Below are 26,764 nucleotides of genomic sequence, written 5' to 3'. Positions count from 1 at the left end.
ACAAGGCAACTTTTTCTAGATGATCTCTTTACAGGGCGATTTGTTTGTAGCTGAACTCTCTACATGATGGTTTCTTTGTAGCTGAACTCTCTGCAAGGTAACTTCTTCTAGCTGATTTCTCTACAGGGCAATTTGTTTGTAGCTGAACTCTCTACATAGTAGTTTGTTTGTAGCTGATCTCTATACAGGTCACATGTTTCTAGCTGATCTCTTGAATTCTCTTCAGGGTGACTGCTCTATTAGGATGAATGCTCTATTAGAGTATCTCGATCTCGCACTTGCTACACCAAGTTGGATTTCATGTTATAACTCCGTGGCTTTATGTCTGATTCTTCTACAACATTGAAGAGCCTTTCTAAGATGATTACTCCATATAGACAGTGATTCACAAAGTATTACCCCAAGCGGTTTATCTGGTAGGCATGGAAAGCAGTCGTTTTTTTATTAGTTAATCTAGATTGCGTAGTTGTTACACACTGTTGGTTTTTTCGTTGTATCTTCCTGGTTTTTAGCTCGATTTCTTTCAAACCACAAAAGGTTTGAGGTTCAATAGTTAACCTATTCACCCACTGATTTTCAGCTTCTTCCCATACGCGGTTTACCCTGTAAGCATGACAACATATTGGTGTTATTTTTCGTGAATAATCTCTCATAACTCTTTCCCTGTTTATCGTATTCCTGCCAAAGCTGATACAAAGATGCACCTTTGAACCCCCCTTCTGTGTGCTAAATTTCAAGGCAATCGGATATGGTATTCGCGTTTTATAGCAGTTTTTGTAATTGTGCGAATAGAGGAAGAAAAATAAGAAGGAAAAAAAAACTAACAAACTAAGCCAATTTTTGAAATCACATATCTCGGGAAAGCTTGAAGCGATTTCGCTCAAATTTGGAATGTGGAGTGCTGAAGTTGGAGGGAGTGTCCAAAGCAAAAATCGTCTTGTTTCATCAGTGCAGCACAGAGCTACGGAGGTGCTAAAATTGCATTTTCTTTCTTCCTGTCAATATACTCACGGGTGTTGCGCGCCGGCTTATTGGGCCGCACGACACACTACCGTGTGTCTTGATTAAGTCAAATCCCGCCATAGTGCACTTATATACATAGTTCCACTACACACTATTTGATTTACATACATGGCTGCATCCAGGTACAACAGACCTCCTTAAAAAGAATACCTGGTCACATTTATAGCCAGGATATATGTTCATGATCTCACTTTATCATTGTACGTACACTTGGACACAAGACAAACCCGTGGTTTCTCACTTTATCCAGAAAATAGAAGAGTTACACTACAGTAGATGCATTACTTGTACCAAGAGTTTTTTATATTATGAACACTTTCTTGTACCTCAATGTGTGATTTATAGTACTGTGTGAATTATGGTACTGTAATTACTGAATGGTATTTCAAAGTATTTTGTATTCACGCTTTGAAGATCAGTACAGGCAAATGTTACATACACGTGAAAGCATGGTCAACATGTTTACCTCCTACATGAGTACAGCATGTGCATGAATTTATGACTTGATCTTCAAAGTGGTAATAAATGTAAAGTAATTTAGTAATTAATTTCACACATTGAGGTGCAAGTACCTGTAATGCATGTACACTATATAGTAAAACCCCTCCATTCCTAGGACTATAATAAAGTGCTCATAATTATTACAAAACCACAGTAGTACCTTGGTCCAAATGTATGTACACCACTAGAGTGGGAGTATAAACAGACGTCCTGGTTATCAAGGTGTCCAGGTATTCCTTTTGGGGAGTTTTGTTGTGCGTACCTATGCAGCCACATACGCAACTTAAATAGGGCTAATCCCACTATAGTGGGATTCAACTTAATAAAAAAAATATTACTGAAGAGATGGTAAAACATTCACATGAGGACACATGTTATGGTAAGATCTGTAATTTAAAGTCACCCGTCAAGTGGCAGATCAAGATGGGTTTCTGGAGTTTCAACAGAAAGCCCTTTTTAAAATTAGCTCAGTGACAGTCTAAATACACATTGTTGTACTGACAATTTGTCGTAGCAAACAACTATATACAGTAGCGGATAAAAAAAGTTCCTGTTCAATTGGCGTTCCATTTCCATTGCGTGCAATAGAAGGGTAAGAAAGCGCTTTCAGAACAGAATAAAAATGCTAGCATCAGTCTTACCATTTTAGAAGCGTTTATGCAATTTGCAAACAATTGTCCAAGCCATTGCCCAGTTATTCGAGATGATGAATAATACTGTGCACCATTGGCCAGCAAAATTGTTGCTACAGTGCTCCGAGAGTCTGGGATGGAAGCTAGATGACAGATTAACATTCGCGTCAGCTTAAACAAGCCAATATAACACCAAGCATAATAAAAGAACTGTGATATCGCCTACAGAAGATTAGTACAATTGTTAAATACAATTGTTAAACAATTACTTTTATTATATTTTAATCACAGGTTTAAGCCACCATGTGCAAGAAAGTAAAGCCAGCCAGGATCCTGCTATCTCTACTAATGTCTTCTTTTCTAAAAATAATATTTTAATGTATGATATATTTCTATATACTTTCACTCACTTTTGTCGATGGCACACTGTTAATTAAGTAACAAAATTTCCTTCTGTTCAGATAAATAAGTAGTGAGCATTAATTATGGAGAAATGTAATAGTGCAGGTGCTAGTATTTTAGGACGAGTTAGCTTGAATACTTGTTGCTATACACAAATATGATTTAATAAACAACAGAACAGTTGGTAATAAGTCTTCTTCGCCGTTTGTCGCAGTCAGCTACTTTCCGTGAGCCTCACCTCTTGCAAGAGTAAGTAGTAGTGTTCTACGTAGAGAAAGACATGCAGTACACATACATTAGTGTGTTAGCATTAGTTAGTATCCACTTACTTATTAGCAACTTTTCATTCACTCCATTTCCTCAGCAAATAAAACACGCATTCTCAGCAATAATTAAAATGCTAGCAAATCGGAAACGCTATGAAGCGGAAACGCCTCACCAAAAATATAAATGGAATGAGAACTTTTTTTGTCCGCTACTGTACCACTGTATTTCAAAAGCATGCATGCAATTGCACCTAACTAACACCATTTATAGCTATTAAATGCTCAGCAACACTTCACTTTTCATCTCCTACTGTATCAAAATGATTGAGGTATTCTAATAGAGCAGTCAAGTAACTACTCTAATAGAGAAATCAAAGCTACAGCTTATAGTCACCATCTTTGCCCTATAGTTACCTATAGTATTTACAGTTTAAAGCATTGGATTTATTGTAATTGTTAACTAAAAGTAGCCTAAAATCCAATCTCCAAAATCTCAAAAATTTCTGGAGAAATGTCATCAGGTAGCTATATCAACTTTCAGAAACCTACTTTAAAAAAAGCTAGATCCACCACTGCTGTCTAATATGGACCATTTTTTGGATTTGCTAGAAAAGGTTGATGCTTTGGTACTATACAGCATAAATTAATTACAGCACATAGGTGGTCTTTCAACACAGGCGGTCACTAATACAGGTTATACTGTACCTAGACACCTTCACTCTGCAAGACAAACTTGTCATGGCCTTGTTGCGAGTGGTTATTGGAGGTGTACACACCCATACAGCAATAATAGGCTACCAAATTCCACTGCATACCACAACATAATTCATTATATCTCTTGAGCTCATTGTGGTCCCACCACAAAACTGCTATCAAATATAGACTATGACCCAATCATTATTTATGAAAAAATTCGAAGAATTTCAAGCAGCATTTTTTTTTGAAATATAAAGGATTAAAGCTTTCAATACAGTACTGTTGAACGATAATTAAGTAGATATCCCATAATTTAGAGATCATTGGGAAGGTCAATCAACAGTCTTCCATCAGTGAAAATTGTGTTTAAAAATATTTATACAGTGCAAAGTTACAGTTCATTTTGTAACTACAGATGGACAAATGTTTCATGAAATATTCAAAATATTTGTGGTCATAAATCAGAAACTATGGGGTGTATGGAGCTAAAAATTGCATGAGTGATAAGCACCACAGGTACTACAAACACACCAAGTTTCGTCAAAATCCAAGAAGTGACACTAAATTCTTTGTTGATTTGACATGGAATGTCCCTATTGCACCTGCTAGACAGGTGTCAGCATTAGGCTTTTAGAATTAGCGACAAAAGTTTAATAAGCTGCATAGGAACCATGCCAATTTTACAAAATAGCTTCTGTGGTTTTAAGTTTTACCCAAAATTGCTTGATAACCTGACCATTTAAGTATTACACCTTGTACAATTGATGTCAGAAAAAATAACTGAAAAATTAAATAGTCCATAAATTCCTGTAGGCATCATTATATGTACCTACAGGAATATATATGAATTCCTGTAGGTATCATTATATGTATCAATGATTCCTGTAGGCATCTTTATATGATTTGTTCACACAAGTGACAAACAGTTATTGATACATAAATATCAATAACTGTCATCACTTGCTCTCTTTAGTTCTCTTATTTTAATAACTTGTTTGTTTCAGCTTGATAGCTATATTTTAAAAGCTATACCATTACTTTTAGACCTCAGAGAACAAAATGAATAATAACTCAATAGCAGGTATTTAGGTTTCTGGTAAGAATTTCATAAAATACTTTAATTCTGATCTTTTCCTGTTGAATGCTTTTCATCGTGCAAATATAAATCACAGATAGAATCAAGTGTCTCTTGACTCTCTGGTGATAATGGTTCGCCTCTTTTGCATTTCCTATTTAAGCTAATATACCCTTTCTCTAGCTAACCCAGTTCATAATTTTCTTACAATAAGCTGAAATTAAAATGAGATATATGTCACTATAAAACTAAAGGTACAGAGACACAGTTATATTTGAAAAATACATTTTGCTCTACTTTCAATACTTCAGACAAACAATCAGTAACAATTTTAAATTCTAAGCATTATATGCACATGTACTGTATCATTACCATCAGTGGACGTGTTTGAGTCATATGCAACGTAAAGATAGCATGTGATCTTGATGACTGAGCATTCATATTAGTGCTTCCAGTTCTACGACACAAAGCACCATCTTTCAAATACCCTAATGTCTAAAAATGAAAAAAAAACATCATAAACATAATTACAAATTCAAATATACATACACTTCGTAATATCGGTTCTATACAGCTTGATTTCTCACAGCTTTAAGCGTAAGACATTTTGCCAACATAGGTACAGAAAGACAACAAATATGCATAATTGTACATGCATAACACACACACATTTAATAGAAAATAGTTTCAGGGTACCCACATTAAACAATTTCCTAATCATTGTTAAAATAGGGACTCAATACTAGGTGGTTTAGAATTAAGTACCACAAATTTGGCTTGTTTTCCAAAAATATAAGTGTACATGTTATCTAATCCAAAACAGCAAAGCTGTAAAAAAAAGAGTGCAGCAACCACAAAGGCTACGGTGAAAAAAGATGTGAAATCTAAGGAGGTCTTGGCACAAAATTCACATGAATAGTCGTTATTACAATTTTTACCATTAACCTACCATCACAGCAATTTCATGACTGCCACCTTGAATTTCACATCATTTTTCACCATAGCCTTTTTGGGGGCCGCACTCTTTTTTTACCGTTTGGCTGTTTTGGATTAGATATAACTTCTTTTTGTATTTGTATACCTAAAAGCCGGCCTATGGCCAGCTTTAGGGCTTTTTTAAACCTATCTTTTTTTCTTTACTACAGGAAGAAGAAAAAGATTTAATCATAACCATGATTTAATGAAGATTTTTAATATTTTAACTATTTTTGATTCTATCAGATACAAATTAAATATATATTATTACATGCCAATTATTTCCTATAGGATGCAGCTGATCTCCCTACTGGGTGACTTGAAATGTAGCTGAACTCGCTAAACGGTGGTTCCTTTGTAGCTGAACTCTCTAAAAGGTAAATTCTTCTAGCTGATCTCTCTACAGGGTGACTTGTTTCAAGCTGAACACTCTACACAGGGTGATTTGTTTGCAGCTGAACTACATTGTATCTACATGGTGGCTTCTTTATAGCTGAACTCTCTAAAAGGTAACTTCTTCTAGCTGATCTCTCTACAGAGTGACTTGTTTCTAGCTGATCTCTCCAAGGGTTAATTGTTTCTAGCTAAATTATTTACAAGGTGACTTCTTCTAGTCAATCTCTCTACAGTGTGACTTGTTTCTAGCTGAACTCTCTACAAGGTGACTTGTTTCTAGCTGAACTCTCAATCTTTCTACAGTGTGACTTGTTTCTAGCTGAACTCTCTTCTAGCTGATCTCTCTACAGGGTGACTTGCTTTTAGCTGAACTATCTGCAGGGTGATATTTTTGCAGCTGAACTCTCTACAAGGTAATGATCTCTCTACAGGGTGATTTGTTTGTAGATGAACACTCTACAGGATGACTTGTTTCTAGCTGAACTCTATACAGGATCATCTGTTCGTAACTGAACTCTCAATAGGGTGAATTGTTTGCAGCTGAACTCTCTAGATGGTGGTTTCTTTGTAGCTGAACTCTCTACAAGGTGACTTCATCTAGCTGAACTCTCTACACGGTGATCTTTTCATAACTGAACTCTCTACAGGGTGATTTGGTTGCAGCTGAACTCTCTACATGATGGTTTCTTTGTAACTAACTCTCTATGAGGTAACTTCTTCTAGCTGATCTCTCTACAGGATGAATTGTTTGTTCAAGCTGATAGCCTGCATTGGGTAACCAGTCACCCAGACCAACATGTAGTTAACCACTCTATTCATTTTATAGCCATGTATAAAAGAGTTTGAATATGGGAGGTACAGCTACACGTACAAGCTAACGTTGTACGTATGTTTATTACAATTAACGGAGAAATCCAGAATATCACGGAAAATTCTGTTTAGTGCCCATCTGTTTCTCGAGTATTTAAAGGCTTTTTTCATCTTCTATTAAACTATGGATGGACTTTTACCAAGACCTAAATGGGTAAGCTTCCTCGTAGAAACATTATTTTACGCTACATGTAAAGTAGCTATGGTAAATATTAGAAAAGTTCCTGTCCTTTATGCTACTGTGGAGCCACTGAAAGCACAACTTATGAAAACTCGTTCCCATCATATAAATCCACACAAGCTGCTTCTTCGACAAAGGTGTTCTTTACACTGTTGTGATGCCATTGGCATTAGCTACTGCTAACCCGGCTCGACATTATCGATCACTGCCGTTTCCCAACTGTGCCAGATTTAAGTGAAACTTGTGAAAGGAAGCGGTATGAGCTTCAATTTTCAACACTTCAAAAAAGCATATTCAGTCTTCCACAATAATTTTAACATTGTGTGACGATTTCAGTATGACATACTGCATAACCCAATCCCACAATAACTCCACCTATATGTCCATATAAAACGTATACATTTTCTAAGTCGGTTAGAGACCACGTCCTCAGATCTTCGTGGATTTTAAAAACCTCACTTCCCTGGGTTTCTAAAACCCACAAAGATCCTTAATGCCTACACTAATGTACAGTACCATAGGGAGATTTAGTGCTGCTTATACTGACATTGTGTACTTAGGGGTAGGCGGTATTGATCAATATCATACCACGGTATTTTAGTTAAAGTATTGCATTATTACTACGTAAATACCCACTAAATATGCATAAGCTTTAATTGCATCAAAAGCCTCATTGTAGACTACGCAGTGCTTATTCTTAAAGTGGAAAAACAAATTGGAGGTGTTAGCCTACAAACTTTTTAGACAGAGCCAACAAACTTTATAAACAGAGGTAACAAATAGCACTCTCATATTTGACTGGTCTCCCATTAGTACCTTACTAGTAGCCACATACTACGTTTTTTTGCTCCATTCTTGCTAACAAGTTCTGCTTTGAAAACTGATAATTTCCGGTATTCTCGGTATGTCGGTATGTCGGTATGTGGTATTACTAAATGTTAAATATTTAGTGATTCGGTTAAAAATAAAAAATTGCACATTGGTATATTGCCCCTAATTGTACTCACAAATGAAACAAGCTACAAAGGTGTGACTTCGCTCAATCTGTTCACCATGAACTAGCAATTCTATCAAGGTAGAGTGGTTTCCTTATACTCCTCCATGTAGACAAAACGAAGGTTATTCAAATGAAAGAAATAATGATGCTAAACTGTACTTCTATCACATCATAAATAAGTGCCCATACAGTAACTTGCATACCTTTTACTGTAGAAACACAAAATACTCTCCATGACCAGGAAATCCAGTTTTATTGATTTGAAATTAGTTTCAGTGCATACCGAAGCAATTAAACGTGCGTAAATGTTTTATATACGTAGCATGCGAATTTTACCCAGTTTATTTCAATAAGTTTGTAGCAAAATTGTATTTTGCAAAAATGGCCAGTTTTCGTGGTCGCATATAGTAATATGCGACCACGAAAACTGGCCATTTTATAGCAAAATACAATTTTGCTATAAAACATATTGAAATAAACTGGGTAAAATTCGAGTAAACTACATACCAATTGCTTTTACAACTCTTCACTATACAAGCACATGTACGTACAATAGATAACTATCTTCTCAGCAATTCTTTTATACTAGGGGTGAAACGAATATTAAATTTTAGGTATTCGAATATTCTTCAAATTAAAGAACGAATTAACGAATTATTCTTTAAGAATTTTCTGTATAATTAGGTGCTTGAAAGGGACAAAATCACTTTGATTACTACTAAAACTTTAAATGTTAAAAAAGAAAAGTCCTTTACATGTATTATTAAGATGAAAAATTATATTTTAAAATGACAGTTTTCAGTTGTCAAAATGTTTTCAAGGTTAAATGTGTACATTATCCGATTAACAAATATTTAACGAATAACGAATATTTCTTAACGAATACGAATATTTCTTAACGAACGAATAACGAATAACGAATATTCGTACTATTCGTTTCAGCCTTATTTTATACAGTATACCATAATTTTTCGTATATTGTACAAAAAACATACAGCTGACTTAAATTACTTATTGTATTATGCATGGGTGAGGTTACAGCTAAAAGTGTGCTTATACGGGAATACACCAACACAGTAACCAATGAATGATGCATAGATGAAGCTACAATACAATAATAGCTATACAGTATCTAGTGACAAAGCTTTGTGCATCAAAGCAGCATTTTCTCAAATTTAGTCACATAATATGATGTATAACCACTGCCAAAAGTTTAGTTATTTATAGTGTTCTTTAGTGGTGATAGCACTGTATTCACAGCCTCCACCTCTGATTAGCAGGAAGGAGAAAGCAGCTGGAGTAGTAATGGAAAACACATGTACAGTGGAACCTCTCTATTACGGACATTTTGGGAGACAAAATTTTTGGCCACTTTTTGCTGAAAAGTAGAAGTTTTTCTCTTTCAACGGTAAAAAAAATGTATTAACCAGACATGTTGGGACCAAACTTTTTGTTCTTATAATGGAGATTTTTATATTGTGTCCTTATTAGGGGAGTTTGATAAGAGAGGTTCCACTGTAGCTGCAAAGCACTACATTTCATAGGTGTGTATGCAGGGCACATACACTGAAACAATACACTGTAACAATACACAGCTCCTCGTATGGCACTATGTGATTAAAGCCATTTAGAAAATCAGGTGATAAAATCATATATCAAGTACTTACCTCATTTTCAGACGTCACCATCCTAGTTGTAACCTCGGTAATATAAATATTGCCATTACAGTCTTCATGTATTTTAGGCTTTCTCTCCTACATAATGACAATAAATTTTATCTACCCAGATACACATACATAAACACTAAACTTATATACAGTACTGCTTGCCAGTTACAACAAACTAATGCACACTAATGTACATAAAACTTGATTACTCATAACATTCTGAAAAAAGCACTCAATAAAGTATTGAAACAATTGGGGACTAGAACAACTTTCAATTGGGAATGCATCAAATTACTGTAGATATTTTAAACTCCAGTCAAACAATTACTACAGTACCCAAACGCAATAAACTGAAACATAACAGTTAGCATTTTAACTACATAAGGTGGCTAAAATACAATTAACTAGTGTAAAAATTTTAAAATACAAGAATATACGGGACCGGATTTGCAAAAAGGTAACACAAAATTTGACCCATTTTTTGAACTTTAAAGTTTCATAACTTTTTTGTCATAGCATATAATTGCCTGAAAATTTTCATAAGTGTAGCTACAGTATCTGGCTGTATTGTGATACTAAAAGCTAGTTAATCAGTATAAGAACTCAACTGTTACATCATTCTGTTTGCTGGTATGTAAAATGTGTGGAAAAGGTACCTTTTCGCAAATTCGGTCACATACATTGTTGAAAAAAAGGAACAAGAGTCAAACAAGTCCAAATGTTAAACTATTATAGAGCACGACAAACCCATTAAAGAATAACACTTGGAATTGTCACACACAGATCTCTATTCAGTCCAGCTTGATATGTGCCCGAACAGAAATTGACCATTTTTGCTGTGGAAACTCTCTCGGGGTAGGGCAACCTCCAGAGCAGATTATAACTAGTCTTAATTGATCATAATATAAGGTCAAAGTCAAAATTGATCTGACATTGTATTGGCAATACTTGTACAATGCAGCAGTATGCACAAGCAAGCCAAGCTAAGGGGATCTGGGGTATGCCCTTGTCAGAAAATTTTGGATGTTCATTGCTTGTAGATCATTGCAAATGATGAGTTTTTGACACCCAAACCTCCTTCAGCAGTCATGCACTGCATCATTGTTAAGCTACATACATATAATAAATCTCATTACGATGAGTTGGTACAGCCAGGCTGTGTAAAAGGGCAAAGCCTCCAAAAAGCCTAGGTGAAAAAAGTCACAAAATCAAAGGTACATTGACATGGAATGTACACAAGCTACGACATGGCAAGTACACAAAGCACCAGTAAATACAGTTGTAATACTACAAACCAACCCTTCTGTAAATACACATCTAATCAAAAACAGCTAAGCTGTAAAAAAAGGTGCGGCCCCAAAAAGGCCATGGTGAAAAAAGATGTGAAATCCAAGGTGGCAGCCAAGAAATGGCTGTGATGGTAGGTTAATGTTAAAAATTTTAATAACGACAATTCAGGTGAATTTGGTCTTGGGCACAAAATTCACCTGAATTGTCGTTATTAAAATTTTTACCATTAACCTACCATCACAGCCATTTCTTGGCCGCCACCTTGGATTTCACATATTTTTTCACCATGGCCTTTTTGGGGCCGCACCTTTTTTACAGCTTAGCTGTTTTTGATTAGATTTTACTTCTTTTTGTGTTTGTATACCCCAAAGCCGGCCATAGGCCAGCTTGGGGATTTTCTTTTCTTTACCACAGGAAGAAGAAAAGATGAAGCAGATGTTAAATACTTTAAATATTTCTGAATTTATATTTTATCAGTAAATGTACAAATTATATATATATATAATACATACACAGCCCCTGTATTTATTACAGAACACTCTACACGATGGTTTCTTTATAACTGAACACTCTACAAAGTGACTTCTTCTAGCTGATATTTCTACAGGGTGATTTGTTTGTAGTTGAACTCTCTACATGATGGTTACTTCGCAGCTGAACTCTCTACGTGGTAGTTTCTTTGCAACTGAACTCTCTACAAGGTGGCTTCTTCTAGCTGATATTTCTACAGGATTAGTTTGTACTGTAGCTTAACTCTCTACATGATGGTTTCTTTGCAGCTGAACTCTCTACAAGGTAACTTCTTCTAGCTGATGTCTCTACAGGGTCACTTGTTTGTAGTTGAACTCTCTACAAGATGGTTTCTTTGTAGCTGAACTTTCTACAAAGTAACTTCTTCTAGCTGATATCTCTACAGGGTCACTAGTTTGTAGCTGAACTCTCTACATGGTGGTTTCTTTATAACTGAACTCTCTACAAGGTGATATCTTCTAGCTGATCTTTCTACAAGGTGATTTGTTTATAGTTGAACTCTCTACAAGTTACCTCTTCTAGCTGATTTCTCTACAGAGTGATTTGTTTATAGCTGAGCTCTCTACAAGTGACCTCTTCTAGCTGATCTCTCTACAGAGTGATTTGTTTGTAGCTGAACTCTCTACAGGTGATTTGTTTGTAGCTAAACTCTCTACATGGTGGTTTCTTTGTAACTGAACTCTCTACAAGGTGACCTCTTCTAGCTGATCTTTCTACAGGGTGATTTGTTTATAGCTGAACTCTCTACAAAGAACTTCTTCAAACTGATCTCTGTACAGGGTGAATTGTTTGTAGCTGAACTCTCTACAAGGTAACTTCTTCTAGCCGATCTCTATACAGAGTGACTTGTTTCTAGCTGAACTCTCTACATGATGGTTTCTTTGTAGCTGAATTCTCTAATCGGTAACTTCTTCTACCTGATCTTTCTACAGGGAGATTTGTTTGCAGCTGAATTCTCCACAAGGTAATTTGGTTGCAACTGAACTCTCTACATGGTGATTTCTTGTAGCTGAGCTCTCTACAAGGTGACTTCTTCTAGCTGAACTCTCTACAGGGTGATCTTTTTGTAGATGATCTCTCTACAGAGTGATTTGTTTGCAGCTGGCCTATCTACATGATGGTTTCTTTGTAACTGAACGCTCTACAAGGTAACCTCTTCTAGATGATCTCTCTACAGGGTGAACTGTTTGCAGCCGAACTCTCTGCAGGGTGATTTACACGCTCTACAGGGTGATTTCTTTGCAGCTGAACTCTCTACATGATGGTTTATTTGTAATTGAACTCTCTACAAGGTAACTTCTTCTAGTTGATCTTTCTACAGGGCGGTTTGTTTGTAGCTGAATTCTCTACAAGGTGATTTATTTGGAGCTGAACTCTCTATAAGGTGAATTTTCTAGCTGAATTCTCTACAGGGTGATCTATCCGTAGCTGAACTCTCTCCAGGGTGATTTTTTCAGCTGAAATCTCTACATGATGGTTTCTTTGTAGCTGAACTCTCTACAAGGTGACTTCTTCTAGCTGATGTCTCTACAGGGTGATTTGTTTGCAGCTGAACTCTCTACATGGTGCATAGTTTCTTTGTAACTGAACTCTCTACAAGGTGACTTCTTCTAGCTGATCTCTCTACAGGTTATTTGTTTCAAGGTGAACTCTCTACAGGGTGACTTGCCTGTAGCTGAACAGTCTATATGATTAACTGGTTGTAGCTGAATTCCCTACAGAATAACTTGCAATGTAATATAATTCTTTGATGGAGTAAGTAATAAACGTAGCCGAATGCTCTATTAGGGTGACTGTTCTATTAGAGTATGTCGATCTCGCATTTGCAACACGTACCCTATAGTTGGCTTTCGAATCATGGTTTGCAATCCGATTCTTCTGTACTGCTGCAAGGATGATGATTATTCCAGCTACACACCGATTTTCAGCTCATTGCTCTAAGCGGTTTGCCTGGTAGGCATGAAAACTAATAGTTTTTTATTCATAAAAATCGATTGCATAATTGTGACACAGGTTGGGTTTTGTGTCATATCTCCATGATCTTTATCTCGATTCTCTTCAAACCACAAAAAGGAACACTCCTACGATGGTTACTCCATCTACATATCAATTTTCAACTCATTCCTCAAAGTGGTTTACCCTGTAGGCGTGACAGACCTTCGACCTTATTTTACGCACATAATCGGTCATAACTCCGTGAATGTTCATCGGATTCCTACCAAGGTTGGTACTGAGATCCGCCTTAATGAGCCCGTCAAGTGTGCCAAATTTCAGCCTGATTGGAGCACGCATTCGTGTTTTATGGCGGATTTTGCGAAGTGTGCGAAATGAAGAAGTAGAAAAAGAAAAAAACGAAGAAATTAAAACGAAATTTTGTTTGCTGGTATCTCGGAAATGGCTGGACCGATTTTCTTCAAATTTGGTATGTAGACTCCCATAACTGGCCGGCACATCTGTAGCAAATTTGGTTCCAATCGGATAAGAGATCACAGAGCTACATAGGTGTGAAAATTGCATTTACTTTCGTTCTGTTAATATACTCACGGTGTGGCGCACCGGCTTCTTGGGCCGCACGACACACTATCGTGTGTCTTGATATTATAATCTAATCCAAAACAGCCAAGCTGTAAAAAAAGAGTGCGGCCCTGAGAAAGGCTATGGTGAAAAAAGATGTGAAATCCAAGGTGGCGGCCAAGAAATGGCTGTGATGGTAGGTTAATGGTAAAAATTTTAATAACGACAATTCAGGTGTATTTTATGACAAGACCAAGCGGCACCAAATTCACCTGAATTGTTGTTATTAAAATTTTTACCATTAACCTACCATCACAGCCATTTCTTGGCCGCCACCTTGGATTTCACATCTTTTTTCACCATAGCCTTTCTCAGGGCCGCACTCTTTTTTTACAGCTTGGCTGTTTTGGATTAGATTTCACTTCTTTTTGTATTTGTATATCCCAAAGCCGGCCTATGGCCGGCTTTAGGGATTTTAACCTGTCATTTTTTCTTTACTACAGGAAGAAGAAAAGATGAAGCAGGGTGATTTCTTTGTAGCTGACCTCTCTGCAAGGTGATCCTTCTAGCTGATCTCTCTACCGGATGACGTGTTTGTAGCTGAACTCTCTACAAGGTAACTTCTTCTAGCTGATCTTTCTACAGGGTAATTTGTTTGTAGCTGAATTCTCTACAGGGTGATTTGTTTGCAGCTAAACTGCTGAACTCTCTACAAGGTAACTTCTTCTAGCTGAATTCTCTACGGATGACTTGTTTCTAGCTGAACTCTCTACAGGGTGATTTGTTTGTAGCTGAACTCTCTACAAGGTAACTTCTTCTAGCTGATCTTTCTACAGGGTAATTTTTTTGTAGCTGAATTCTCTACAGGGTGATTTGTTTGCAGCTAAACTGCTGAACTCTCTACAATGTAATTTCTTCTAGCTGATCTCTCTACAGGGTGACTTGTTTCTAGCTGAACTCTCTACAGGGTGATTTGTTTCTAGCTGAACTCTCTACAAGGTAACTTCTTCTAGCTGATCTTTCTACAGGGTGATTTGTTTGTAGCTGAATTCTGTACAGGGCAATTTGTTTGCAGCTGAACTCTGTACATGGTAGTTTCTTTGTAGCTGAACTCTCTACAATGTAACTTCTTCTAGCTGAACTCTCTACAGGGTGACTTGTTTCTAGCTAATCTCTCTACAGTGTAACTTGTTTCTAGCTGAACTCTCTACAGGGTGATTTGTTTATAGCTGAATTCTCTACAAGGTAACTTCTTCTAGCTGATCTTTCTACAGGGTGATTTGTTTGTAGCTGAATTTTCTACAGGGCAATTTGTTTGCAGCTGAACTCTCTACATGGTAGTTTCTTTGTAGCTGAACTCTCTACAATGTAACTTCTTCTAGCTGAACTCTCTACAGGGTGACTTATTTCTAGCTGAACTCTCTACAGATTGATTTGTTTGTAGCTGAATTCTCTACAGGGAAATTTGTTTGCAGCTGAATTCTCTACATGGTAGTTTCTTTGTAGCTGAACTCTCTACAATGTAACTTCTTCTAGCTGATCTCTCTACAGGGAAATTTGTTTGCAGCTGAACTCTGTACATGGTAGTTTCTTTGTAGCTGAACTCTCTACAATGTAACTTCTTCTAGCTGAACTCTCTACATGGTGACTTGTTTCTAGCTGAACTCTCTACAGGATGATTTGTTTGTAGCTGAATTCTCTACAAGGTAACTTTTTCTAGCTGATCTTTCTACAGGGTGATTTGTTTGTAGCTGAATTCTCTACAGGGCAATTTTGTTTGCAGCTGAACTCTCTACATGGTAGTTTCTTTGTAGCTGAACTCTCTACAATGTAACTTCTTCTAGCTGATCTCTCTACAGGGCAATTTGTTTGCAGCTGAACTCTGTACATGGTAGTTTCTTTGTAGCTGAACTCTCTACAATGTAACTTCTTCTAGCTGAACTCTCTACATGGTGACTTGTTTCTAGCTGAACTATCTACAGGGTGATTTGTTTGTAGCTGAATTCTCTACAAGGTAACTTCTTCTAGCTGATCTTTCTACAGGGTGATTTGTTTGTAGCTGAATTCTCTACAGGGCAATTTTGTTTGCAGCTGAACTCTCTACATGGTAGTTTCTTTGTAGCTGAACTCTCTACAATGTAACTTCTTCTAGCTGATCTCTCTACAGGGCAATTTGTTTGCAGCTGAACTCTGTACATGGTAGTTTCTTTGTAGCTGAACTCTCTACAATGTAACTTCTTCTAGCTGAACTCTCTATAGGGTGACTTATTTCTAGCTGAACTCTCTACAGGGTGATTTGTTTGTAGCTGAATTCTCTACAGGGCAATTTGTTTGTAGCTGAACTCTCTACATGGTAGTTTCTTTATAGCTGAACTCTCTACAATGTAACTTCTTCTAGCTGAACTCTCTACAGGGTGACTTGTTTCTAGCTGAACTCTCTACAGGGTGATTTGTTTGTAGCTGAACTCTCTACATGGTAGTTTCTTTATAGCTGAACTCTCTACAATGTAACTTCTTCTAGCTGATCTCTCTACAGGGCAATTTGTTTGCAGCTGAACTCTGTACATGGTAGATTCTTTGTAGCTGAACTCTCTACAATGTAACTTCTTCTAGCTGAATTCTCTACAGGGTGACTTGTTTCTACCTGAACTCTCTACAGGGTGATTTGTTTGTAGCTGAATTCTCTACAGGGCGATTTGTTTGCAGCTGAACTCTCTACATGGTAGTTTCTTTGTAGCTGAACTCTCTACAATGTAACTTCTTCTAGCTGAACTCTCTACAGGATGACTTGTTTCTAGCTGATCTCTGTACAGGGTGACTTGTTCCTAGCTGAACTCTCTACAGGTGATTTGTTTGCAGCTGAACTCTCTTACATGGTGGTTTCTTTGTAGCTGAACTCTCTACAATGTAACTTCTTCTAGCTGAACTCTCTACAGGATGACTTGTTTCTAGCTGATCTCTGTACAGGGTGACTTGTTCCTAGCTGAACTCTCTACAGGTGATTTGTTTGTAGCTGAACTCTCTTACATGGTGGTTTCTTTGTAGCTGAACTCTCTACAATGTAACTTCTTCTAGCTGAACTCTCTACAGGATGACTTGTTTCTAGCTGATCTCTCTACAGGGTGATCTGTTCGTAGCTGAAGTCTGTACAGAGTGGTTTGTTTGCAACTGAACTCTCTTACATGGTGGTTTCTTTGTAGCCGAACTCTCTACAAAGTGATTTCTTCTAGGTGATCTATCTACAGGATGACTTGTTTCTAACTGAACTCTTTACAGTGTGATCTGTTCATAGCGGAACTTTCTACTGGGTGATTTGTTTGCAGCTAAACTCTTTGCATGATTGTTTCTTTGTAACTGAACTCTCTACAAGGTAACTTCTTCTAGCTGATCTCTCTACAGGATGACTTGTTTCTAACTGAACTCTCTACAGTGTGATCTGTTCATAGCGGAACTTTCTACTGGGTGATTTGTTTGCAGCTAAACTCTTTGCATGATTGTTTCTTTGTAACTGAACTCTCTACAATGTGACTTCTTCTAGCTGATCTCTCTACAGGATGACTTGTTTCTAACTGAACTCTCTATAGTGGATCTGTTCATAGCGGAACTTTCTACTGGGTGATTTGTTTGCAGCTAAACTCTTTGCATGATTGTTTCTTTGTAACTGAACTCTCTACAAGGTAACTTCTTCTAGCTGATCTCTCTATAGGGCAATTTGTTTGTAGCTGAATTCTCTACAGGGTGATTTATTTGAGCTGAACTCTCTACATGATGGCTTCTTTGTAGATGAACTCTCTATTAGATACCTTCTTCTAGCTGATCTGACTACAGGGTGACTTGTTTGTAGCTGAATTCCATACAGAATAACTTGCAATGTAATATAACTGAGTAAATTATACATGCAACTGAATGCTTTATTAGGGTGACTGTTCTATTAGAGTATCTCGATCTCGCATTTGCTGCACGTAGTTGCCTTTCGAATCATAACTCAGTGATTTGTAATCCGATTCTTCTGTACTACTGCAAGAACTTTCTATGATGATTATTCCAGCTACATACTGATTGTCAGTTTGTTGCTCTAAGCGGTTTGTCTGGTAGACACGAAAACTAATAATATATTTATTCATAAAAATCGATTGCGTAATTTTGACACAGATTGGGTTTTATGTCATATCTCCATGGTCTTTATCTCGATTCCTTTCAAACCACAAAAAGGCACTCCTACGATGGTTGCTCCATCTACATATCAATTTTCAACTGATTCCTCCAAGGGGTTTACCCTGTAGGCGTTACAGACCTTCGACCTTATTTTACGCAAATAATCGGTCATAACTCCGTGAATGTTCATCGGATTCCTACCAAAGTTGGTACAGAGATCCGCCTTAATGAGCCCTTTAAGTGTGCCAAATTTCAGCCCAATCCGAGCACGCATTCGTGTTTTATGGCGAATTTTGCGAAGTGTGCGAAATGAAGAAGATGAAGAAGAAGAAAAAAACGAAGAAATTAAAACGAAATTTTGTTCCCTCGTATCTCGGAAATAGCTGGAGCGATTTTCTTCAAATTTGGTATGTAGACTCCCCTAACTGGGCGGCATGTCTCTAGCAAATTTGGTTCCAATCGGATAAGGGATCACAGAGCTACATAGGTGTGAAAATAGCGTTTTCTTTCTTCCTGTTAATATACTCACGGTGTGGCGCGCCGGCTTCTTGGGCCGCACGACACACTATCGTGTGTCTTGATGTGAATGTAGCACTATTAATAGTTATACCATGGCCACGAGGGATTTGCCTGATACATATCAGGCAAATCCCGAGTGACCATGATATAAGTAATCTAATCAAAAACAGCCAAGCTGTAAAAAAAGGTGCGGCACATAAAAGGCCATGGTGAAAAAAGATGTGAAATCCAGATGGTAGGTTAGTGATAAAATTTTAATAACAACAATTCATGTGAATTTGTGTTTCGGTATCAAATTCACCTGAATTGTCGTTATTAAAATTTTACCATTAACCTACCATCACAGCCATTTCTTGGCCGCCACCTTGGATTTCACATCTTTATTCACCATGGCTTTTTAAGGGCCGCAATTTTTTTACAGCTTGGCTATTTTGATTGGATATCACTTCTTTTTGTATTTGTATACCGTAAAGCCGACCTATGGCCGGCTTTGGGGCTTTTTTAACCTATTCTTTTTCTTTACAACAGGAAGAATAAAAAGACAAAGCAGATTTTTAATACCTCATGTGTCTTAATGGTGGAAACTACATGTATGTAAATATCACCGGTGGCTACATGTGTGATTGTGTAGCAGGATTTACCGGTGTTAACTGTACTATAGATATTGATGATTGTGATCCTGATCCTTGTGATAATAATGGAACTTGTATCGATGAAGTTAATGGCTACACGTGCAATCATAGAGCAGGATTCACTGCATCAGCAATTTCTAGCTCAATTTTAGCTGTGATTTGATTGTTGCTAATATCAAGAGACAGCAAAGATGATATACATCTCAAACGCATTGGCAATTTTCTTGATTCCTAATTCTTGTTTATTACAATTGTTCAAAAGCAAATGTTGGAGAGATAGATTATTATTGATAGCAGATACAATTGCAACAGCAGCTTCATCAGCTATTTCATTGCAAGAAATATCCAAGCGCTTCAACATTGATAGCTTCACTACACTTAAAGTAATCTTCATAAGGCGAAGTTTAGAAAACTTACAATTTGACAGATTCAAATATTGTAACATTATATTGTTCTCAATAACATCTGATATATAATCTGCCAAGTAATGACCATTCGCAGTGCTGCTTAGATCTAAATTCCTTAAACAACCAAATAGTTTTAGGGGTGGCACAATTTTGCTAAATGACTGTATAGTTCAAACACACAATGACTCAATAATAAATGTGTTATAATTTTGTTGCTATGTAAAATGATAATATGAATAAGTTCAGTTCTTTATCAACATTACGAGTGTACACGTGTTCATTAAAACTACATCACGTGATCCACAAAAATTTCCTATCAATAAAAAGAGAATGTTTCTAAATTATTCTACACTCCCGGCGTTGGTTAACTGGGGGTGAACCAAAACCTAGTACAAGAAAACCTAATACAATAACACATTAACAATAACTAAGTTTTATTTCTGTTCTTAATTGTTCACACTCAGTTTAATCGGGATCAAGTGCTTGATACTGTGTCGAAGATAACTGATTTAGTCACAATTAATAGTTTTTACAATCGCAGCTGTGGTCAATCCATCTTATCCAGTAAGAAGCTCAGCTACTATCCCTAGTCTCCAGAATGCACGTTTAGTTAATTCATCCAAAAGCACGACAACGTCTCCAATGTTCACTGACCTTTCAGAACATGTATTACAGCTCCTGCTATGCACTTCACGTAAACTGAGTAAATATTGTCTACGCCACTGCTTGGTAAAATTGGAGAGCAATATGCGATGATGCTTGGCTCTTCTTGGTAGACTCTCATTGGTGCTAATGACCTCATAATGACCAATATTAGGTACATTTGCCACCTTTCGGCCGTAAATTAAGTGGGATGGAGTCAAGGTGTAACTGATGCCTTCTGAATCCTCAGATACGTAGGTGAGTGGTCTCGAGTTCACTATTGATTCAACTTCAATTAACAAGGTGTTCAATTCATCATGATTCAATGAAGTACAACCAATAGTCTTCTTTAGACAACGCTTGACGGAACGAACCATGCGTTCCCAGAATCTGCCCCACTATGGGGCCTGTTCCACAATGAATTTCCAGGTCACTCGATTGTTGCATAAATACTTTGCTACTTCTGATGATCGAACTATCCCTTGTATCTCCTTGGCCGCTGCCTTAAAGGTTTTGGCATTGTCTGTCCATACAGTTGAAGGCAGTCCTCGTCGACCAACGAATCGACGGAACACTAATAAGAAGGAATCCGCTGTCAACAAATCGGTGAGCTCTAGGTGAATTTCCCTAGTAGAGGCGCAGGTGAAGAGACAGATGTACACCTTGGTATCCTTAGAAGGGCAATCAGCTCGAATGTAAAGAGGACCTGCGAAGTCAAATTCTAGATGTGTGAACGGTGGGTCCTCTGAAACTCGTTCAGCGGGTAGATCAGCTGACTTAGCAACATGGTATGGTAACCCCTCATTTCAAACATGTCACATATTTCTTAATAACACATTTCACAGTTCGTTTCCCTTTAAGTATCCAGTACGTCTCTATTAATAGAGTTAGGGTATCATTGACCCCACTGTGTTTGGATCTCTTGTGATAATCCAATACAAGTAACTCTACAAATCGATGATCATGTGGCAGTAAAACTGGATTCTTGCTGCTCAAATCTAAAGTGGAGTTGTTAAGTCTTCCGCGGTACTTCAAAATTCCTTCATCAAGAAATAAACCAAATTGGTTGATACGAACTGGACCTCCTACTGTGCTGTTGCTAATAAGGTGTTTGATCTCTGCACTAAATGATTCTTGTTGAATAGCCTTGATCCAATACATTTCTGATTCTTTGATCTCTTCAGCTGTAAGTAAGCAACTGTTTGCTACACCTTGAGTAGGACTAGATGTGTTGAGACAATTAAGCTTCTTCTTGAAACGAATGACATAGGCGGTGACCTTTAGTAGTTTGTCAAGGGTGCTAAAGTGCTTACAATCTATTACTTCCTGCAGCTTACAGGGTGTCACAGACCTGGCAAAAGTATGAGAAATCACAGGAGCACTCTTAATCAATTCGGATTGAGCCTCTTCACAATCATCCAAAGGAGGTACACTAGGCCATTCTGATCTAGGCAAGCACAAGAATTCTGGACCATTCCACCAAACCTTACTATCTAGAAGTTCTTTCCCAGACAATCCACGGGAAGGTAAATCTTCTGGATTCCAAACTCCTGGACAATGGTGTCACTCTTCGTAAGAGGAATAGCGTCTAATTTCACTGATTCTGTGATTCACGTATTGTTTCCACGTCTTGCAGTTGTTAATCCAGTGCAAAACAACAGTGGAATCAGTCTAGTAGTATGTGGTCAGGTCAGTCAAAGACTCCAGCGATTTCTTCAATGTAGCAACTAATCGAGTCAGTATCACTGCCGCCAGCAATTCCAGCCTAGGTATAATCTGAGCCTTGATGGGTGCCACACAGGTTTTTGATGCAACAATTACTAAAGAAGTTTTCCCATCTCTATAAACAATTCTTAGATAGACTACAGCTCCATATACAATGGAAGATGCATCACTAAACCCATGTAGTTCAAATGATACAGGTTGACGGCAACTCTCATAATAGCAACTGGGTACATTGATTTGACGAAGATCACTAAACTCGGACACCAGAGATCTCCAGCTCTTCAAAACGTCACCTTCGAGTGAACTGTCCCAGTCAACCCCATCTGAACACAGTGACCTAAACAACAACTTCAATCTGATAACAAATGGGCTGACCAGGCCTATATTCTTGCACTGATCTTGAGCAGCACAGATCGTTTAGTCTCTGGTAGGGAACTCGTGTAACTCAATAGTTGAGAAAGGTCCACTAGAAGATCATCAGATTCATGGTCCCTAACAATTTCTGGCATTCCGCACTCACTTGGGGATTAAAACAAGAAGTATAAGACTGAGCATAGGTTTGTTCTTCTTCTGATATACTAGGAACGTTGCTAGCAGCTGGTTGTTCTAAAGACAATTCTAATTGACTGATCATGCTCAAAAGCTCTGGAGAGTTTGTGTTCCATTTCCAGACATTTAGACTGCCATCATTCAATATCTTCTTTGAATTCAAATAAACTTGAAAGGCTGCCTCTACACTATCATTACCAGTGACCAAGTCATCCACATATAAACCATTCCTTATTTGTGCGATCAATTCAGGATGTTCCCTACTGTACTTGCTCAAGTGATGCTGTATTACTGCACCCAATATGGCCGGGGATGGCCTAAGCCCAAAGACTAAACAGTTAAAACGAAAGTGCAGGATAGGACTATCAATCTTAGTAGGGTCTTGAAACCATAAAAATCTCAGAACATCACGGTCAGCTGGAACAATCTCTATCATTAGGAAGGCCTTTTCGATGTCTGCTGTGAGAGCTATAGGATGGGATCTGAATTGTACAAGTATGTCAAAGAGTTTGGGTATCAGATTGAAACCCACCTGTAGACATTCATTCAGAGACGGTTCGTGGTTGTTAAGCTTGGCAGAGCCATCGTACACCATACAAAGTTTAGTAGTGGCCCTTTCAGTACGCACTACTGCATGGTGAGGCATATAGTGCACTAATTTACTCTCCGTACTAATTGAAGACAAATTCAGAGCTGACTCTGCATCAACTTGTTCAATGATCCCCTTCTGCAACTGGTCTGAAATAATGTGATTGTACTCCATGAGTAATTCTGGTTGTTTAACAAGACGTTGTTGTAAATGTCGCAGGCGGTTCAAACTAAGATCATAGTAATCGGGCAAATATGAATGGACCTCATTCCAGGGAAGAGATATTTCATATCGTCCATCCTGCAATTGTACTCGGGAAAGGAATTCCCATTATACTTCAGGATTCCCTTCAGTGATACCTATCGACTCAGTTTCCCTAAAGGTACGCAAAACATGTTGCAATGGTTCATGGGACCCAGAGAAGCATTCCCTTGTTAACATCAAGTGCGTATGTGTTTGTTTGGCATCTTCATATAAGCCAATACTTCCAGACAGAAGCCATCCGAGCTTGCTCTGAATTGCCACAGGACCTTGGTTCCCCCGTCGCATTTCACCAGTCACAAATTTCCAATAATGATCAGAGCCTATTAAGATATCTATAGAGCTACTGTCTTCACCTCGACACACTGGCTTGTCAGCCAATTCTAGCCCAGCTAAGTGAGTATAGTTGCTTACTCCTGTGATAGATGGTAAGGTAGAACATATCGTTGGATAACTGACTGCAGTCAAGTAGAGATGATCAGAGGAGCCAGGTCTGTGCAGCGTAAACTTTACCACCTTGCACTGCTTAGTCTTAAATTGTTCTCCACCAAAGGTATTTACTTGTAACCTCTCTCTATGAATGGGGTCTCAGTCTTAGCTTACTACACACATTCTCTGTGAAATACGAACGCTGACTGCCACTGTGAAACAAAATACGGACTCCAGTGTTTGTCTGACTTTCATCATTGGTGGCAATAGCACGAGCCGTCTGTAGTAACACAGCCTTGTCATTTCGGTTTGTACTTGCATGAGACGCTGTACTGGTAACTGTATCTTACTGGGGAACTGCTGAGGTGGATGGGTTGTTTGAAGGGACAAACGGCTCAGTTTGGGGAGAAATAGAGTTACAGATGGATTGGTGATGCTTCTTAAGACAAAATTCTGCAGGTTCTCGTGCTTGAATATTCCTTCGTTTTGTGGTTTGCCTTAAGACAATTTAAACACCGACCTGACTTAATCAGTATATCTTTCCTATCCTTCACCTCTCGCACTTTGTCACACGAAGCAGAATAATGTGGTCCCTTACAGTAAACACAACTTATTATAAAGTCGTTAGCAACTAGAAAGCTGGAAGTAGAATTTGACGAACTCTTGACGGGGTGACTAGGGGGCTTCATTACAAAAATTGTGGAGTCTTCACTGGCCTCCCTCGCTTCGACCTCCTCTCTTAATATCGTAAGTATGGTGGCTATCTTCCAGGCCTTCTTTCCAGTTTCCCTGGCAACTCTAAGTCGGATGTCACTAGGGAGTTTTGTAACTATTACTGGTATCAACAGACTTCCGTGCTGCTCCGAAGTAATACCCAGGGTTTCCAACCCCCTGACATGGACCATTATTCTATCATATACAGGACGGAGAGAACAAGGACGATCGCTGCCACAATTAGAGACTTTAAGTAAACCTTCCATGTGGGCACTTATAATTTGTTGGGGGTTGCCAAACCTTTCTGTCAATAATTTGACTGTTTCATCATAATTAGTCTCGGTCAAGGGAAAACCTTGTGAACTGTCTTAAATGCAGTGCCTTCAAGAAAGGAATTAAGGTAATTGAATTTATCGACCCGAGGTATATCAGTAGTGTCATGAACAGCGGATCGGAAAGAATCCCAAAATGTGGGCTAATCCTTGACATCTCCCTTAAACTTTTGTAGAACCAACTTAGGAAGCCTGGGTTTAGAGGGAGTGGTTGTGCTTGGATGTGTAGTCGAGATAGGTGATACATGTAAAGGAGGAGCACTACTCACCATTGCTGTTGTTGTTAATTCATCTATTCTCCTCTTACAGTTAATAATCTTTGCAAATACGGTTTCAGATTCCTCTATCTCTGCCTCGATAGCTGTCAATTCACATCGACTCAAAATATCCTTGTCCATTTCGTTTAATATGTCAAGTTTCTCAGCAAGTTGCTGCTTAATAACACTGATCCTCCCACGATTAACTTCACCTAGTGTTCCAGTAGAGTTAAGGATCTCATCAGCCTCGCGTATTAACTTAGTCACAACTCCGCGATGACCGCCTCTCACGGCACGTACCCTCTCCAGCGCACGTGCCGCCTCTTCTGAAATTGCTTCACACGACGTTCAGTTCACTGCAAAAGATCAAACAAACAACAGTTCTCATACAAATTCTGTCTTGCCTTCGCGGGTACCGTTAATATTTTTGCCACTGTACCACAACTTGTTCACTGGTGGTTAAGATTTATCGAAGGCAAATGTAGCAGTAGTACAATAAATTGATGAATCGGACGACTCGTCGAGGGTTTCGCCAACAGTGAATATCACAGCTTAAATCTCAGATACTCGTAACTTGACTCGTAACGTCGAAGTCTATCGTCGTCCTCTTAATTGAATTGCTCCGGTACAATCTTTGTGTCGTCGGGCCCCACGTTGGGCGCAAGATAAAATAATATGAATAAGTTCAGTTCTTTATCAACGTTACGAGTGTACACGTGTTCATTAAAACTACATCACGCGATCCACAAAAATTTCCTATCAATAAAAAGAGAATGTTTCAAAATTATTCTACACTATGAAATACTTTATCCAGTTCAATGGCAGCCATTTTGACTATAAAACTGTAACTAGCATCAAAATAAGACAAACACATTTTATTTTGTAAGGCTTTGAAAACTGCAACAAGGCTAGCAGAATTGATTTGGCAATGAGATGTGTTCAGATGCCTCAGTTTTACATTTGCTCTAATTACTGGCACTAAAATGTCTGTATTTACAATTGTATTACCACTGATCTTTAGTTGACAGTATTTGATTCAATATTGACATACTGTAGTATGCTTATCTTGATAAACCGATTCAAAATTTGAAGAAATCCAAAATCTGATAAGTAGCAATATGATAAATCAATGTATTCTAACTGTGAGTGATCAACAATTGATGTTATAATACCTTCTGTAGAAGGTGTGATGATGTTTGAGCTCAAATTCAGGAATTTCAATAAAGATTTTTGTCTAGCAGCTGAAATTATAATTGAAACTTGTATCTGGTCTTACGCAGTTGTGAAGGTGCAACTTCGTAATTGCAAGATCACTATAAATAACATCTCAAATCTTTGTGACTGCCTGTTGTGTGATGCAGTTGTTGCCGAGGTTAAGGTACACGAAAGAATTGATTTTTACTAATGCATCAGCTATTGCTACAACCGCATGATCTCGTAAACTGAAATCATTTAAATCTAAATGTTCCAACAAGTTATTGCTGATAACTGAAGCTATTTCATTAGAAGATATATTGTCTATTGTATTAAAACTCAT

At 37.9% G+C, this 26,764-nt stretch overlaps 1 protein-coding gene across 2 annotated transcripts in view; it reads right to left on the bottom strand.

Annotated features, from left to right (window-relative positions):
- Positions 1-26,764, bottom strand: part of LOC136250691 (kinesin-like protein KIF21A) — a 465,334-nt gene that overhangs the window by 313,302 nt on the left and 125,268 nt on the right. For both annotated transcript variants that reach the window (XM_066042921.1, XM_066042922.1), the window contains exons 8-9: positions 9,682-9,768; positions 4,968-5,090 (exon numbers count right to left, since the gene is read on the bottom strand). In XM_066042921.1, the coding sequence (XP_065898993.1) occupies positions 4,968-5,090; positions 9,682-9,768 (210 nt within the window). The remainder of the gene's footprint in view (positions 1-4,967; positions 5,091-9,681; positions 9,769-26,764) is intronic.

The sequence above is a fragment of the Dysidea avara genome, chromosome 3 (assembly GCF_963678975.1).
Source record: "Dysidea avara chromosome 3, odDysAvar1.4, whole genome shotgun sequence".
In the NCBI taxonomy this organism is placed as follows: domain Eukaryota; kingdom Metazoa; phylum Porifera; class Demospongiae; order Dictyoceratida; family Dysideidae; genus Dysidea; species Dysidea avara.
This window is presented reverse-complemented; position numbering and strand designations above follow the sequence as displayed.